A 16,072-nucleotide genomic window follows, 5' to 3' on the forward strand; every position below is an offset into this window, starting at 1 on the left:
TTAATCTCACTCAGAAGTTCCGCCGTATCGGTCTGGGCCTCATGTTTCAGAAGCTCCAATTGTACTTGCTTAATATCTGACTGTACTACATGGTGTCGTTTAGTATGAAAATCAATAATTAGTTCCATAAGTTTAGAAGAACATGCTGAGAGAGTATTATTCCAGGATTCGACAAAGTCTTTGGAAATGTCTGAAAATGCTGGAAACTTTTTAATCCGCAGCCCTCTCGGGATGCGTCCCACTTTAAGATAATTTTCTAATGTAGATATGTCCCACCAGAGACGCATCTCTTTTATCATGTTCCAAACGGAGACATAGATCCGTGGTGTCATCAGTGTTAGAAAAGGCAAAAAGGTCATCCCCCCCTGCATCCGAAAATATATCCGCTGCCTGTCTTTCTCGTGCACTGAAAATAGTAGCACTAGCACCCAAAAACTCAACTCTGCCCGTATTAATTAGGTTGGATCCACCTTCCATTCATTTGTGGAAAATGAATGCATAATCGTAGCTATAAACTAACTTTGTTCTTACATGATGCATTATAAACACAATATGTCCATATATACATTGTGTATGTTCTATTTAGCTTATTAGAGTCTATATAAACAACAAGAATACATGTAAAACAGAATAAAAACATTTCCAACAATTTCCATACCAGCCCAGTTTTAGTATGATGTATGATTTCTTTTTGTATGATGTAGAGAGCGATATTCGGAGAAGATTTGCATTTTTTTTTATTATTTGTGGTTTTTTGAGTTATTTTGTTTTTTATTCAGCAGCACACAACTGACAGGGCCATCGATATTTGGCATGGGAAGCTCTCTAGCGCACCTCCATCACCTTCATACAGTACACACATTCACTAAAAAACCATATGTTTCAAAAATGAAATCCACATGAAAATCAGTATGATTATGAGAATATGAACTATTTTAAATGTTATCCTATATTGATTGTAGGCATCAAATAAGGCATGGTTATTATTGGTCCTATTGGTCCTCTGTTATGTGTTTAGGAAATATATCTCTAATTCATGATCTGTACAAGGCAATATTTTATGTTGCTCCTTCTGTGAAATATGCAAAGAAATTGTAAGGGCAATGGCACACCAGGGGGCACATTTACTAAGGGTCGAAGTGAATTCAAAGTGAATTTTCGAATTCAAAAACGTTGAATTTCGAAGTAATGTTTGGGTACTTCGACCATTGAGTAGGCCAAAATTTGTTTTGAATTGAAAAAACTTTGAATATTTGACCATTCGAAGTACTGTCTCTTTAAAAAACGTTGAATTTGACACTTCGCCACCTTAAACCTGCCAAATTGCTATGTTAGCCTATGGGGACCACCTAGAACCTATAGCCAATATTTGGCTACGTTTTTAGAAGTCGAAGTTTTTTTGGAAAATCGTTTGATCGGTTAAATCGTTCGATTCGAACGATTTCTACGATCGATCGAACGATTTGAATTTGATCGAAAACCGCTAAATTCAAACAAAAAAAGTTTTTTGACTATCGAATTTTTTAAAGTTAAAAAAACTTCGAACTTCGAATTCAAAAAGACCAACCAAATGGTGGTCGAAGTATTTTGGGGTCGAAGTGAGCCTACTTCCATCTACTTCGATTCAATTTTTTTTTTTAACTTCGACCTTCGATCTATCAAACTCCCCCAATTGCCTCCATACAAGTTCTAGGTGGTCCCCCATATTCTAAAACAGCACTTCGGCAGCTTTTAGGTGGCGAATGGTCAAAGTCGAAGTTTTAAAGAGACAGTACTTCAAAAAAATTCGACCTTCGAATTTCAAAGTTTTTTCAAATTCGAATCGAAGTATGACTATTCCCTAGTAGAAGTACGCAAAAAAATAGCTCGAAATTCAAAGTTTTTAACTTCGAAGATTCACTTCGACCTTTGATAAATCTGCCCCTAAAAGCAAGGGGATCCAAATCATGAAAAGATCCCATATCCGGAAAACCCCAGGTCCAGAGCATTCTGGATAATAGGTTCTATACCTGTATTACATTTAAATCACAGTTTTTAGCCTGGCAATTATTCATAATGGGGTAAGCACCATAAACATCTCTCCTGTGTTTCTGCAACTTTTACATCTTTCCCCATATTATACATTTATTGCATGTGTAGTCTTTGCATACAAAACTGTGTTTTTACTGGATTTTCAGGTCACTACTGGCATCCCACATGGGTCAAACCACTCAGCAGTGGATCAGTGTGTTGCTCTATGTTCCATTTTGACTTGCATGCTCATAGGTGGAAAATCACATTGTCGGCAGAATTAATAGTTGCAGATTGCTTCACTGCAGACTACATTGACCAAAACATATTTAAATGGGTTGTTCACCTTTAAATTAGCTTTTACTATGATGTAGAGAGTTATATTCTGAGACAATTTACATGTGATTTTCATTTTTAATTATTTATGTTTTTTTTAGTTATTTAGCTTTTTTTTATTCAGCAGCTCTCTGATTTGCTATTTCAGCAATCTGGTTGCTAGGGTTCAACTTACCCAAGCAACCATGCACTGATTTGAATAAGAGACAGGATTAACAATATCAATAAATCTGTAGCTTTACAGAGCGTTTGTTTTTTAGATGGGGTCAGTTATTTGAATTTACATGCAGTTCTATGTATCCACTGTTAATACATTATATCAGTTAATTGTACAGTATGTCATACATCTAAAGGTGGCCATAATATCTTATGAAACTAATTGTTGTACGATATTCAGTGCATATATGGTGGGACAAGCAGACCAATAGCAGCAGTAAACTTGGATATCGGTCGCCACGTTGATCGGGCTGTTTGATAAATTTTGATTGGGCTCCTTTGAAGGCACCTGAACATCACCCATTTTTAGTGCTAAAACGTCACGTACAGGTAGAATTCTATTGTTTCTACCTGTATATCTGACAATTCAGCTCTACACGTGTGTATTGAAACAAAGGATTTTTCCTGGAAAGATCTTTTCCAGAAAAGATCGCAATTGTAACGTCTATGGCCACCTTTACACTCACCAAGAACCTTTGACTGTGTTTCATGTGTTGACTCTGTTGAGGTTCTCATATATCACTCAGTTTGTAAACACATTAGCAGTATGTCCATTTGTTTCATTATCTCTTTTACGTATGCTGTGCACATTTCTATGTTCTGTTCTGCTAAGCAAATCTGATATGATCTAGAAAGTGTTCTGTTGTGTGTATTTACTCAGCAGACTAAGTGATTGCAGATTTGATGTGTGATATTGAAGGCTAATGGCACACGTAGCCTTTTTTCCCTGGAGTGTTTCAGCCAAAGGAGAAATGACCCACACCCTGAAGCCTCCTGTTACTGAAATACATATGTTGGTGATGAGTAGTTTTGAGCTTGAAAACACTCAAATGTGTATTTTGAGGCTAAAACTACATGTCACAGGTGGTGAGAGGAAGTTTCCAATGTCCTCTGGCAGAAAAATACTTAAAGGGGGCGCTTCTTCTTTGAGGAACCAGATATATAAGGCAACTAGTTTTACCTACTTTTCTTTTACAGGGTATACAAAAAAGATCACACCCAACAGGTGGTGTAAAAAAAAGTTGTTCCAAGCCATTTCAAAGTTCCTATGGTCCAGGGAGACTTTGAATTCCACATTGTGGATACATTGTCCCACTGGGGTGGAAACTGCCTCTCGCTTGCTTGTGTCTTGCAAAGTGCTGAAATGTGATATGAATAATTTTTACTACTGCATCTTATCAACTCTGTGAAAAGTAGCAAAATACTGAGAAAAATAATCCTCAGCATGAACTAAAGTCCTGCAACGAGACGGGTACATGCAAAATACCCACAAAACAGGTTTTGGGCAGAAAATCCCAGATTCCCTGCCTGTGTGGTTAGTCCGCAGATAACTCGTCTGGGTACTCAGCTAAGGTGCAGGACTGGTCCCCTCCACAGTGGTCTGTCTTTGTTATGCTGAATCTGTGCTGGAGTGATGTTACTTCCAGTTTATGGAGACATCACTTCATGTTTTGCAGGTTACCGAGTCAGAAAGTAAGTTGGTTGGGTAGTGGTTCTGGGTAGGGGGATGTATTGGGTGGCGGGTGCAGGTAGGGTTAAGGGTCAGTGGGTTTCGGGTCAGGCAGGGGTCCTTCCAATTAGGCCCATGCAGGACTCTAGTACCTTATTCATTAATAAGTCAAAAATACATACATGCAGCATCTTTTTTTTAATATGATTCTTGCATGTACTTCAGTTTCAAGGCTACATGAAGATACTAAACAGATGAGCTGAGCTGGAACAAAAGACAACAAAAACATCCTGTTTCTCACACAGAAACAAATCAACCAAGAGAACAGTGATCAGAAAATAATTTTCTTTGCACAGAGCTATCTATCATATGAAATAATTCTGTTTCTGTAATTCTGTTTCTGTATTCCTGACCTGACTTGTTGGCTCGAAAGCGAGCCAAAAAGTCGTCTCTGGGTGCTCTGTTCTTTTTAGGCAAAATTCCTAGGAATGGAGTAGTGGTTACGTAAAAACAAACTAAAGTGTCAGAACAAGTTCTCTTTAATTACATTTGGATGTTTTAGTACAGGACTTTTGTTCTACTTCCCATGTACAGCAGTGTTATGGCATTTTTTAATCTCACGTATAATTGTGGGTCTGGTTGGTCCATTCCGATGAGCTGAGAAGACTTGTGTGCACATTTATAAGTGAATTGGAAGCAGGGATGAATTTGAAATGAGATGGCAAGACAAGACAAGCAGACCACATTTCAAGACCTGTTTCTGTGCAGGGAGTTACATTTAGGTCTCCCAGCTCAACAGAAGCAATATTATTAAACTGCTGCAGGATGCCTTTCTAGTAGGGATGGACCGAATCCACTTTTTCGGATTCGGCCGAACCCCTAAATTGTGAAAGATTTGGCCAAATACCAAACCGAATCCAAACCCTAATTTGCATTTGCAAATCAGTGAGGGAGAGGGAAAAAGAAGTGCGTGGCAAAAAATTTTTTTACTTCCTTGTTTTGTGACAAAAAGTCACATGATTTTAAAGATTCCGATTTGGTTCGGCCAGGCACAAGGATTCAGCCGAATCCAAATCCTGCTGAAAATGGCCGAATCCTGGCCGAACCGAATCCTGGATTCGGTGCATCCCTACTCTCTAGGTACTATTTTTCTGTAACTTGACTTAAGTGTCTGCACCTTCTTCAAGACACTTAGGAGAATGGTTTGGTATGTATACCCAGTGTTGGACTGGCCCACCAGGATACCAGAAAAACTCCCGGTGGGCCCAGGTGTTAGTGGGCCCTCTTGTTTCTAAACATGTGGCCTATTTCATGATCATTCCCTATTTCTTTATGGGGAAAAATGCTTAATAATGGGAGAATATTGTAAGTATATATAAAAAGACTAGGAGAATAAAGAGGTTGAGTGAGGCTGAGGAGGAATAATAGTTTGGAAAGGTCCACTGTCTAATGTTTTCTGGTGGCCCACAGTTTTAGGTTTTCTGGTGGGCCCAAGGTCTAAGGCTTTCTGGTGGGCCCCTGGCATCCCAGTCCGACACTGTGTATACCCAGTACGTTCTGCCTTATGTGCCTGAATACTGGTCTCTGAGCTTCATGCACATTCTTCCTAAGCAGCAATAGCTGCTTAGGCAAGACTAAAGCTACAAGATAAAATAGTAAATAAAAAAGATAATCATATATTTAACTACAGTTTTTGTAAAATCCATAGGAAATTAAGTATGAAGGCACAGTGGCTCATTGTAAGACTTTGTAAGACATCATAAAATTTTACACTAATCCAACTAACTAAACTTTTATATCACATAATCAATCAAACAGTAAAAAAGTATAATCTTCAAAGCCCTTCATTCCTCTGGACCTCACTACATCTCTTCCCTAGTGCCTCTATGGGGCCCATTTAATAAAACTCAATTTTTTTTTCTTGTCGAAAACACCTTTTTTTTGTGGTAAAAAAACCTTGATTTTTTTAGAACCTGAAAATATATAAAAAATACGCCATCTCAAACCTGTCAAGGTCATGTAGAAGTCATGGATGGATGGGAGTTTGCTTGAATTTGTTTTTAAAAATGAGATTAATTTGAGTTTAAGTAAATGTGCCCCTATATGTTCCTGTCCATCTCCTCTGCAACTCTCAAAGCAAATGCTTGGTTGTACTAATACTGCTATTTTCCACCTTAAACTTTTGTGCCTCGCTGCTCCTTAAATTTGGAATGTCATTCTTAAATTCCTCTGGAGAGAATCCTTCCTCAGTCTCTTCAGAACTAAACTCAAAGATTACCTCTTGGAGCACTTGCATAACACCTGAACTGGGAAGTGGCAGTTATATTGCAATGTCATCCACTGTAACCTACAGAACTTAATATCCTCCTATTTGAGTCTGTTACCCACCCACTTAGATTGCAAGCTCTATGGGGTAGGGCCCTCCATTCTCTTGTCTCTTTATAATCTCTTAATCTTTATTTTAACTGTTCTTTGTATTCTATTTATTATTGTAATGATTTCCTGTTTCAATTAATTTATTGTTCTGCTGTGCAGCTCTACATACTAAGTAGCACTATAAAAATAAATACACCTACATATATACAATTTCTCTCCAATATACCGAACATTAGAAAAGAGCTGACTTTTGTGCTTTTGCTTTTGTTCTTCTAAATACATTTAAAAAATAAATGATGAAATCAAATGTATCCAAGAAACAGAAGCTTCCCATTTGTTCCAATGTTTTTAATTGGAATGTAAGGTAAATGAATTTCTGGGATACATCTTTATTTGTTATATGTGACAATGATAGCTGGGACAAAGCTTGTTGCCTATGAGGATTTGAAGCAGTATATCATTTTAATTATCAACTCGTTATTTTTCAAGCGGTAATTTCATTTGTTTAAGGGCTGCAAGGCCAATCAGAATGTCTTCAATTATCGGAGTCCTTTATAAATTGAGAATTGCTCTCACTTGAGGGGGAACATGCAGATACAGGAATTAGATTAGTACTTGTTCTAAGGGAACAATGAATGTTTAGTTGTTTTCTGTTTTGTTCACTGATGAGTTCTAGTGGGGGGGGGACTGTCCATTTCCAATTTCATCTTTTTTAAATCGTATTTATTACAAATTATTTTGCTGTCATGCTACATCACTTGAACTGGAATTAGAAAATTAAACAGAAGTACAAGCTCAAGAAGAATTGCCATGGTTTTTCCCATAAATGTGTTTTTCACAGAATTCCAGTGATGTTGCAGTTGCAAGGGAACATTGAGCTTACACTTCACCATAAATCGGAATAGTGCTTGAAGTATGCCAAGTCTGGTCAGATTCTTTTTTCTAGTGTTCTACTAAAGAGTGATGTCAAATTCTTCAAATACAAGTGCAATGCACATTTTGATGCAGAGAGCTGAGGGAATCCTGGAGCTACTGCCAACTCCAGACCAGGTGGCAGATGGTCAATAGGAGCAACTGAGCTCCATTCACAAGAGGAAGAAGGAAGGACTGAGCTGCACCAAGAACAACTACACTAGAACTCTGATTTTACATTTCCCAGTGGATGATGTCAAAATGGTGTAAATTGTGGGAAAAATTAACATTTGGGGGAAAAAATATATACCATGCCTGTATGAGGCCGTGAAAAAAATGGCATCAATTCCGGATATGTAAAACTTCTACTGCATACAGAAGTACAAAGAGAGCATTTTCATGCAAGTACCTTTTGCACAACCGAAAATGTCTTTTCCCAGAGATTTAGCACTGGCCAATCACAGTTTAACCTTTGCAAATTTTACACCCCTAAATATCAAAAAATGACTGCAGAATATTCATAAAAATAACCATTACACAAAGCATAATATGAGTTCAGATTACTTATCATTTATATTTCCCTTAATGAAGAGTACATTCTGGAAACAACTCATGCTTTTTGAAGAGCCACATACTGTATAACATATCATAATTGTACTTTGTTTGTCTTAAAGAAGACTAGTTGTACAGTACTAATGTGCTGGCTAATTATATATAAATATATACTGCTCCCTTAGTTACAAATTATTTAAATTTAGTATGACTGGTCCTTTTAGATGTCCATTGTCCTTTGTGAACTTTTGATTTAAATGAGTGTAAACACTTTTCAGTTTAATCACCATGATGTGGAACATTATGTGGGAACTGGCCATCAGCTGGATATTCTCTGGGGTTTTTCTGTACTCAGAACTTTCCCATTGTAAAATATAGATGTGAGGTCACTTGGTACACTGTAGAGAAGAGGGTTTCCGTAATATATTATATTGCTTTTTTTTGTTACCAAGAGACAATAAACAGGACCGGTGGTCAAGCAGGCGGCCTGGAAAAAGCCTGGAGGAAGCCTGTGTCCCATCTTAGGAGAAATTAGATAAATTAGACATACCTCACCTGTCATCATCTTAGAAGTAACGCTGGCTTCAATTTGAACATCACTGACATACTGTATACATTTATACAACTTTTTCCAATATGCATATGAAAAAGTATGAGAACCCCCTCTTAATTCTTTGGAGTTTTGTAGGCAAGTAGCAACTTCCTTTTAATATATAACATGTCTTAAGGAAACAGTAGTATTTCAGCAGTGACATAAAGTTTATTGAATTAACAGAAAATATGCAATATGCATCATAACAAAATTAGACAGGTGCATAAATTTGGGCACCCCAACAGAGATATTACATCAATATTTAGGTGAGCCTCTGTAACAACAGCTACTCATCCTGGTGGTCTAGCGGTTCGAGGGCTGGGACGCCTGCTGCCCCCTCGTTGGGGATGCCCGCCATGCTGCCACTCCTCTTCCTCTAAGGTCTAGTTTCTTAGGGTGCACGCGGCGCGCAACTTCCTTATTTATTGGCGCATGAGGACGCCAGCGCGCAATGGCGCGGAGGTTAAAGTATTTAAAGTCACAGATTGTATTTCTCGATGCCCATTATAGGTTTCTTCCTAGTGAGTTCCTGATGACTCTGTGCTGTTTAAAGGTTCTGTTTTCTGATATCTGATACCCTGTTGTGACCCTTTGTGACAATCCTGACTTCTGAAATCCTGACCCTGCCTGGTAACTGACTCTTCTATATCTGTATCCCTCCTGATTGATCTCCTGGTTTGATCCTTGCCTGTCTGATTCCACTTGTACTCTGCCTGCACCGACCCGGCCAGATTTGACTATGCTTTCTGTCTACGCTTTGTACTGTAACCTTCTGCCCAAAAGACTTTGCCTTACGTTCGTGCCCCTTTGCTCGTCCAGAACCCTTAGCTTGGCACCTCTCTTAATAAGACCTGATGGCAGCCGATTAGCCATGGGCTCCTCCCGAGGTGAAAGGCAGATGTTAAAGGCTGAAGCAAGAGCAGTGAACAGGGTGCTTAGCATTGGTTCTGGATTTAGGGTGCTGATCATGACAACCTCCTTTTGCAAATGTAATAGCCTCTAGACGCCTCCTATAGCCTTTGATGAGTGTCTGGATTCTGACTGTGGTTATTTTTGACCATTCGTCCATACAAAATCTCTCCAGTTAAGTTAAATTTGACGGCTGCCGAGCATGGACAGCCTGCCTCCAATCATCCTATAGCTTTTTAATGATATTCAAGTCGGGGAACTGGGATGGTCATTTCAGAATATTGTACTTCTCCCTCTACATAAATGCCTTTGTAGATTTCGAAGTGTTGTTAGGCTCATTGTCTTGTTGGAATATCCAACCCGTGCGTAACTACTTTATATGGTCATGGAACTCCTATAATATTACAATATGGTGCATATATTTTTCTCTTTCTCTCACTCTCTCTAAAGAGAGATAGATACTGTATAATACATTGCCAAACGTATTCTGGCTCCCCCAACTCATTAAAGAAACGGTCTTATCAATCTACACATCATCAAGTCCCTTTCATTGTGGCACCATCATGAGATGCCAACTTGCAAACAAAGAATAATCCCAGTATATAAATCAGATGTTTAGAGTGCAGTGCTTAATGGAGTCTTTTATGTGCATTGTACCTGCAGCAACAGTGCAAGTAAAATACATGAATGGGGCTATAGGCCACCCACATACTTACTATACATATGCATGGATATATATATTCTCCTACTGCAGGGCAGGGTGCAAAAGTAGAAAATAAATGGGGTGTATGCCTGTTTTTGCTCCCTGCCTATTTGTAAACAAGGCCTCTTGTTAAGTTGCATTTTTAACACTAATCCATTAAGTGGATTAATCAAAATTCAGTTGTAATTATCTTATCATAATGTTTCTGTGTAAGACTCGTGTTATGAAGATATGTCTTTACAATCTTACATGTTATTACAAAACGTTAAATATTTTATTCTTATTTAGGCCATGCTAAATATACCATATTTAGGTATTTAAATATATTTTGATTTAGCCTTGAGTGCTTCCACAATTTCCCTCTAATATAGTATATTGGCCTGAAGCTGTGGCATAGCTTCATGTGGTTTTTCAATAGCACCCCATACCCACCCCTTAAAACTAATGGTGGTCCTACGCTTTTAAATGTGGGCGTTGGTTTGGGCAATCACTCTCTCTTAAAAGCCTTTACTGACGGGGGAGGATTCAGCCTTCAAATTGAAACCAATGCTCAACATACACTGAACACAGGTAATGCTATTATGCAGAGAAATGTTTCTTTTTAATAAGTAAGTTAGGGACCGCCATATGGGGTTTACCTTGACGTGGTATGGTGGCTTTTCAATTTTATGATCATAACTTTGGTAACTAAAAACCCCTGTTTTGTAAACATGCACTTGCATTTATACTGAATTATTTATGAGACAGGGGCCCAGGGAAGTGCATTGTAAGTAGCACTTCCATTATATTTAAATATATTTTGATTTAGCCTTGAGTGCTTCCACAATTTCCCTCTAATATAATGTTTGTGTGCATTACACTTACTGCACTAATGCCCAGTTTATCCAGCTGCTTTCAAGTGATTTTTTTCCCATACAGCAATGGTGGAACTTGTATTTTTAGCGTTGCTTTATTTAGAATCCTCAAATACAGAGCTGATAAGATAAAGAGCGACAATGAATAATGTCTTCATTGCCTAATCTGCATGAGACACTGCTTAGCTTGATATTATCATTTGGAAAATGAACAGGGAAAGGGGCATCATAATTAATTGGCCAGTAATGTGAAATGGACAGCATGATCAACCAAGTTTAAAAGAATTAAATATTAATATATAATATTTTCATCTGAGAACCATATGTAATCTACAGTAGAATAAATCAGTGTTGGGGAAAAAAAGGTTGACTGAAATTTTCAAAGAAGCTTTATGCATAACAGGAAGTTTATTTCCCCTTTACCTGCGTGTGTGGCTATTTTCTTCCTGTTTTTTAAAAATACAACAATACAGACTAGGGCTGCCACTTTTGATAGTAACAATACCAGCTTTTTGAGAGAAGGGGCTGAGTGAGGGATGACATAAGGGCTAGGGATAGGAAGGGACATATAAGGGATGGGGCTAAGATTTGAAGCCCATTGATCAACATTCCTTTTTTAGTGGTTTTGGAGGTTTACAAAACCATAAACATTTTCTCTAAAACCATGAATGCAACTTAAAACTTAAAAAGTACAAGAAAACTCAAAAACCTCTTATTATTTAAGTTTTTAGGGCAAATACTAAAACAGAAAACATCTAAAAGTCTGAATTGATTAAAAATGGACAAAGAGGATAAGTGCAGCTCCTATGGACCCGTATAGGACCTGGACAGCTTTTACATGGCAACGATTTATATGAGTTTTTTTATTTATTTATTTTTTTCATTTTATGAATCTAGAATTTTTTGAGTTTTAGAGAAATAAAAAACAACAAATTTTTAGAGAAATAAATTAGATTCATGAAAAAAATGGAAATGTGAATGTTAAAGGAAAACTATACCCCACAAACAATGTAGGTCTCTATAAAAAGATATTGCATAAAACAGCTCATATGTAAAACCCAGGTATTTGTAAATAAACCATTTTCATAATAATATACTTTTCTAGTACTGTAGTATGTGCCATTGGGTAATCATAAATAGAAAATTGCCATCTTAAAAAATAAGGGCCGCCCCCTGGGATCGTAGGATTCACTGTACTCTCAAACATACCAACGAACCATACATTTTAGGTCACATGAGCCAATTAACAGACAGAGTTCTGTCTTTTGCTTCCACACTTCTTCCTGTTACAGTTAGAGTTGTAGTATTTCTGGTCAGGTGATCTCTGAGACAGGACAGAGACCCTCACGAAATGGTGGCTCAAGGCAAGAGATGTAAAAGGGCAAGATTTACTTAAATATATATTCCAGTTTGGTAAGATTCTTTAATATGCCACTTAAGTGTTCATTTTGGGGGTATAGTTTTCCTTTAATAAATAGGCCCCATAGTCAGGCTAGATCAGGTGAAAACTGGATGAGTAGGCAGGCTTAGAGAGCTGTCAGGAGTTAGAGATTACTTTATACAGTATATGATTCACAATATACCTTCACAATTCCTACTGTACATTGCACATTGTCACTTTTAGTTTTCAGTTTTGCATTAATCACTACAGTTTGGATACATCTTCTAACCTTTCTATAAAGTTAAAGTCAGTCTTGACTGTGGAGAATCTGCAACAAATAACAATGTTTCACTTATTGGCTAGAAAGTAAAGTTAGACAGTTAGACAGTCTTTATCCTCATTATCAAAAGACAGAAAATGAATTGGTTGTTTTACAAATGTTGACATTTACATCATCTGATACAATCAATGTGATGAACATAAATTGATTATTCATTGAAATATGCTTGTGTTTTACAGGTAAATTCAATATTCAAGGAATTGTCTTCATTCAGAACTGCACTGAGGTGGAACCATAAAGATGTCCAACGCATCTACAGTAGAAACCAGTGATGTGGAAAGAATTGCAGTTAATTGCTCCAAGTCAGGAATGCACAATTACATCTTCATCGCCATTCCAATCATTTATAGCACCATATTTGTTGTAGGAGTATTTGGTAACAGCATGGTGGTAATTGTGATTTATTCCTACATGAAGATGAAGACAGTGGCCAGCATTTTTTTGATGAATTTAGCTCTGTCTGATTTATGTTTTGTGATCACTTTACCCTTATGGGCAGCTTACACAGCAATGCACTATCATTGGCCATTTGGTAACTTCTTGTGCAAGGTAGCATCAACTGCCATAACCTTAAATCTATATACCACTGTGTTCTTACTGACATGCCTCAGCATTGACCGCTACTCTGCCATTGTCCATCCCATGAAATCTCGTATTTGGCGCACTGCAATGGTAGCTAGGCTAACATGTGTCGGTATATGGCTTGTAGCTTTTTTGGCAAGCATGCCTAGCATAATATATCGTCAAATATATTTATTTCATGATACGAATCAAACAGTGTGTGCCATAGTATATGACTCTGGACATATATATTTCATGGTTGGCATGAGTTTAGCCAAGAATATTGTTGGTTTCCTTATTCCTTTTTTGATCATTTTAACAAGTTACACATTGATTGGGAAGACGCTAAAAGAAGTCTACAGAGCTCAAAGGGCCAGGAATGATGATATTTTTAAGATGATTGTAGCTGTTGTTCTACTGTTCTTTTTCTGTTGGATTCCTTATCAAGTGTTTACGTTTCTGGATGTTTTAATCCAGATGGATGTGATCCAAAACTGCAAAATGTATGATATTGTGGACACAGGCATGCCCATTACAATATGCATTGCTTACTTTAACAGCTGCCTGAACCCCTTCTTGTATGGTTTTTTCGGAAAGAACTTCAGGAAACATTTTCTGCAACTCATTAAATATATACCACCAAAAATGAGAACCCATGCAAGCGTTAACACCAAATCGAGTTTAGTTTCAAGCAGTCTGTCAGACACCAAGCGTGCATCAAAAAAGATTGCCTTGCAGATGACTGACAATGAAGAACATTGCAAATAGCTTAGAAGGTATTGTATTTCTAACTAAACATATAAATACTCAAAGTGGAGAAACTCCACTTTATTAAATATAACCTTCTGCAACTGGCAGCTTTCCAGATACTTATATATTGCTAAAGCAGAAGAAAATCAAGAGCATTTCACAGCCTAAAAGCAAGGATAATGGTGCATATAACACATTTGCTCTGTAATCCTTGTGCATTCATCTATAATGTAGAGGCGTGTTCCAAAACAGCAGTCATTGGCCTTGTAACCAATTAACTGATAATGATGATAATACCATGCATGGGGTAGTTTTGTGTTTCAGCTGAAGGAAACTGGTGTGTAAATATCAATTTTGAATGTGCCATCATACTGTATGCATACCTCATTAATTTATTTGTGAGTCAGTATTCATCTGTATATGTCTTTTTGTATATTAACTCATTTAATTTATTGTATATATACACTTTAGTCAGATCCACAGTGTATTTTGCAAAAATGGCACACACAAAAAATATTCATAGCATTCACTGATTCAGTTGTTTGTACTTAAAGCTGCTAGATCCACCGAAAGGTTCCTGCAATTTTAAGGCATTTTGTAAAATTCACAAATCATGAAAACCCTGCTGTAATCTAATCAGGTCCACATATCAACTGAAATCATGCTTTAGATTATATTATTCCAAACAGATGAAAAGTAATGAAAAAATTGGGTTATGCAATTTGTATTGCTCTGGAAATTCTTAGAAGTGGAGGCATTTAGATATATGTTCATATGTGGGATATTAACAATTTTGAATCATCACATTCCAAGCACTGCAGAATCTCATTGGAGATTTGAGTGATAGTAGGGCAATCGGAAACAAAAGAAAGCACATTTGTGGGGTTATAAGAGGTTAGAGTTTGAATAGTTGGATAATTACTGATTCATTTATTTCAAAATATACATATTTAAGCTTATTTACCGAGGCAGGGAAAGGCACAAAGTAAAAACTAAATGGTGCAAAAGCAGTCAGCTTTCTGAACTTTTCTTCGCCTTACTTCTTGAGGAGCACCTCTTTGTGTTCCAATATTAAAGCAAAAAGATTGGTGCCTCACTGTGTATGCAGCCCTGTCTGCTTTTCATAGAAGGGTTGGGAGGTGGTCAGCATTTAGGTGTCCCATGGAATGTCCCCTAGCTTGGGTTTCCAGTACAAGATGGAGAGTACAAGGTCATGAAAAGTCTGGGGGAACCCCATATTTGCCTTCAGTGTATTTATTTTCCCTTTTGTTTTGATGCAGGTATTACTAACTAAGTTTGCAGTTTAAATCATGTCTAATATGGCTATAAATGTCTTTATTTGCTCCTTTAGTCCTTTTATTCTGCTTGAAACCTTTTAAAGGAGAGAAAGACAGAAAGGGTCGTGAATGAGCACACTCGGGAAAGTGGTATGATGGCATTGGTCAGCAAGACCTCCTAAATGGGCAAACATGAAGATCATCTCTGGTACTTCAAGCACTGGCCTGAAATATTATTATAACATGCTTGCTGGTATTCTACTTCACCCGCTGTTGTGTTGATTCCAGGGTTGTTATTAATCTTCATATTAGATATTAAATGTGGTCTGAATGCAGATATGTCCATAGGGGGATGAGCTTTGATCATTGTTTGTGATCATTGTGTTTGTAATACTACTTGATATATATTGTGTGATAAAATGTTACTTCTATCTCTGTAAAATTTCAAGGGAGATAATATGTTTGTTACTGATTATGTGGTATAATTCTTAATGGCAAAAAAACAAAATAAAGGCTAATGCACATGTAATGTGATCCTATCCTTCTTTTTTAAAGTAGATTTATTGCTAGTTAATCATTTATACCTTAAGATCTAATATTTTAGGAGAACTTAAGACAGAGAAAATATTAAACTAAATGAGCACCCTGTGCATAGAGCTCACTATATCAGTCTATAGGCCTATCACAGTGAAGATCATTGCCTCCATTCAATTCTCAGGTAAGACGTGAGTGGATTCGAAACGGCAGGTACAGGTTCCAGTGTGCTCTGTGCCCTTCAACGTTTTTTTGGTGGGGGGCATTGCTGGGTATGTATGCCACTGCCTCTAGTGATGATCTTGGTCCTTTACATCTT

General features: G+C 37.3%; 1 protein-coding gene across 3 annotated transcripts in view; it reads left to right on the forward strand.

Annotated features, from left to right (window-relative positions):
- The window catches only part of agtr1.L (angiotensin II receptor type 1 L homeolog), a 67,547-nt gene extending 51,799 nt beyond the window's left edge, over positions 1–15,748 (forward strand). For 2 of the 3 annotated variants that reach the window (XM_041562117.1, NM_001089663.1), the window contains 1 exon segment: positions 12,811–15,748. In XM_041562117.1, coding sequence (XP_041418051.1) covers positions 12,872–13,960 — 1,089 coding nt within the window. In that variant the 5' untranslated portion in view covers positions 12,811–12,871 and the 3' untranslated portion in view covers positions 13,961–15,748. 3 annotated transcript variants of the gene reach the window in all.
- Positions 15,749–16,072: the final 324 nt, after the last annotated feature.

The sequence above is a fragment of the Xenopus laevis genome, chromosome 5L (assembly GCF_017654675.1).
Source record: "Xenopus laevis strain J_2021 chromosome 5L, Xenopus_laevis_v10.1, whole genome shotgun sequence".
NCBI classification, from domain to species: Eukaryota; Metazoa; Chordata; class Amphibia; order Anura; family Pipidae; genus Xenopus; species Xenopus laevis.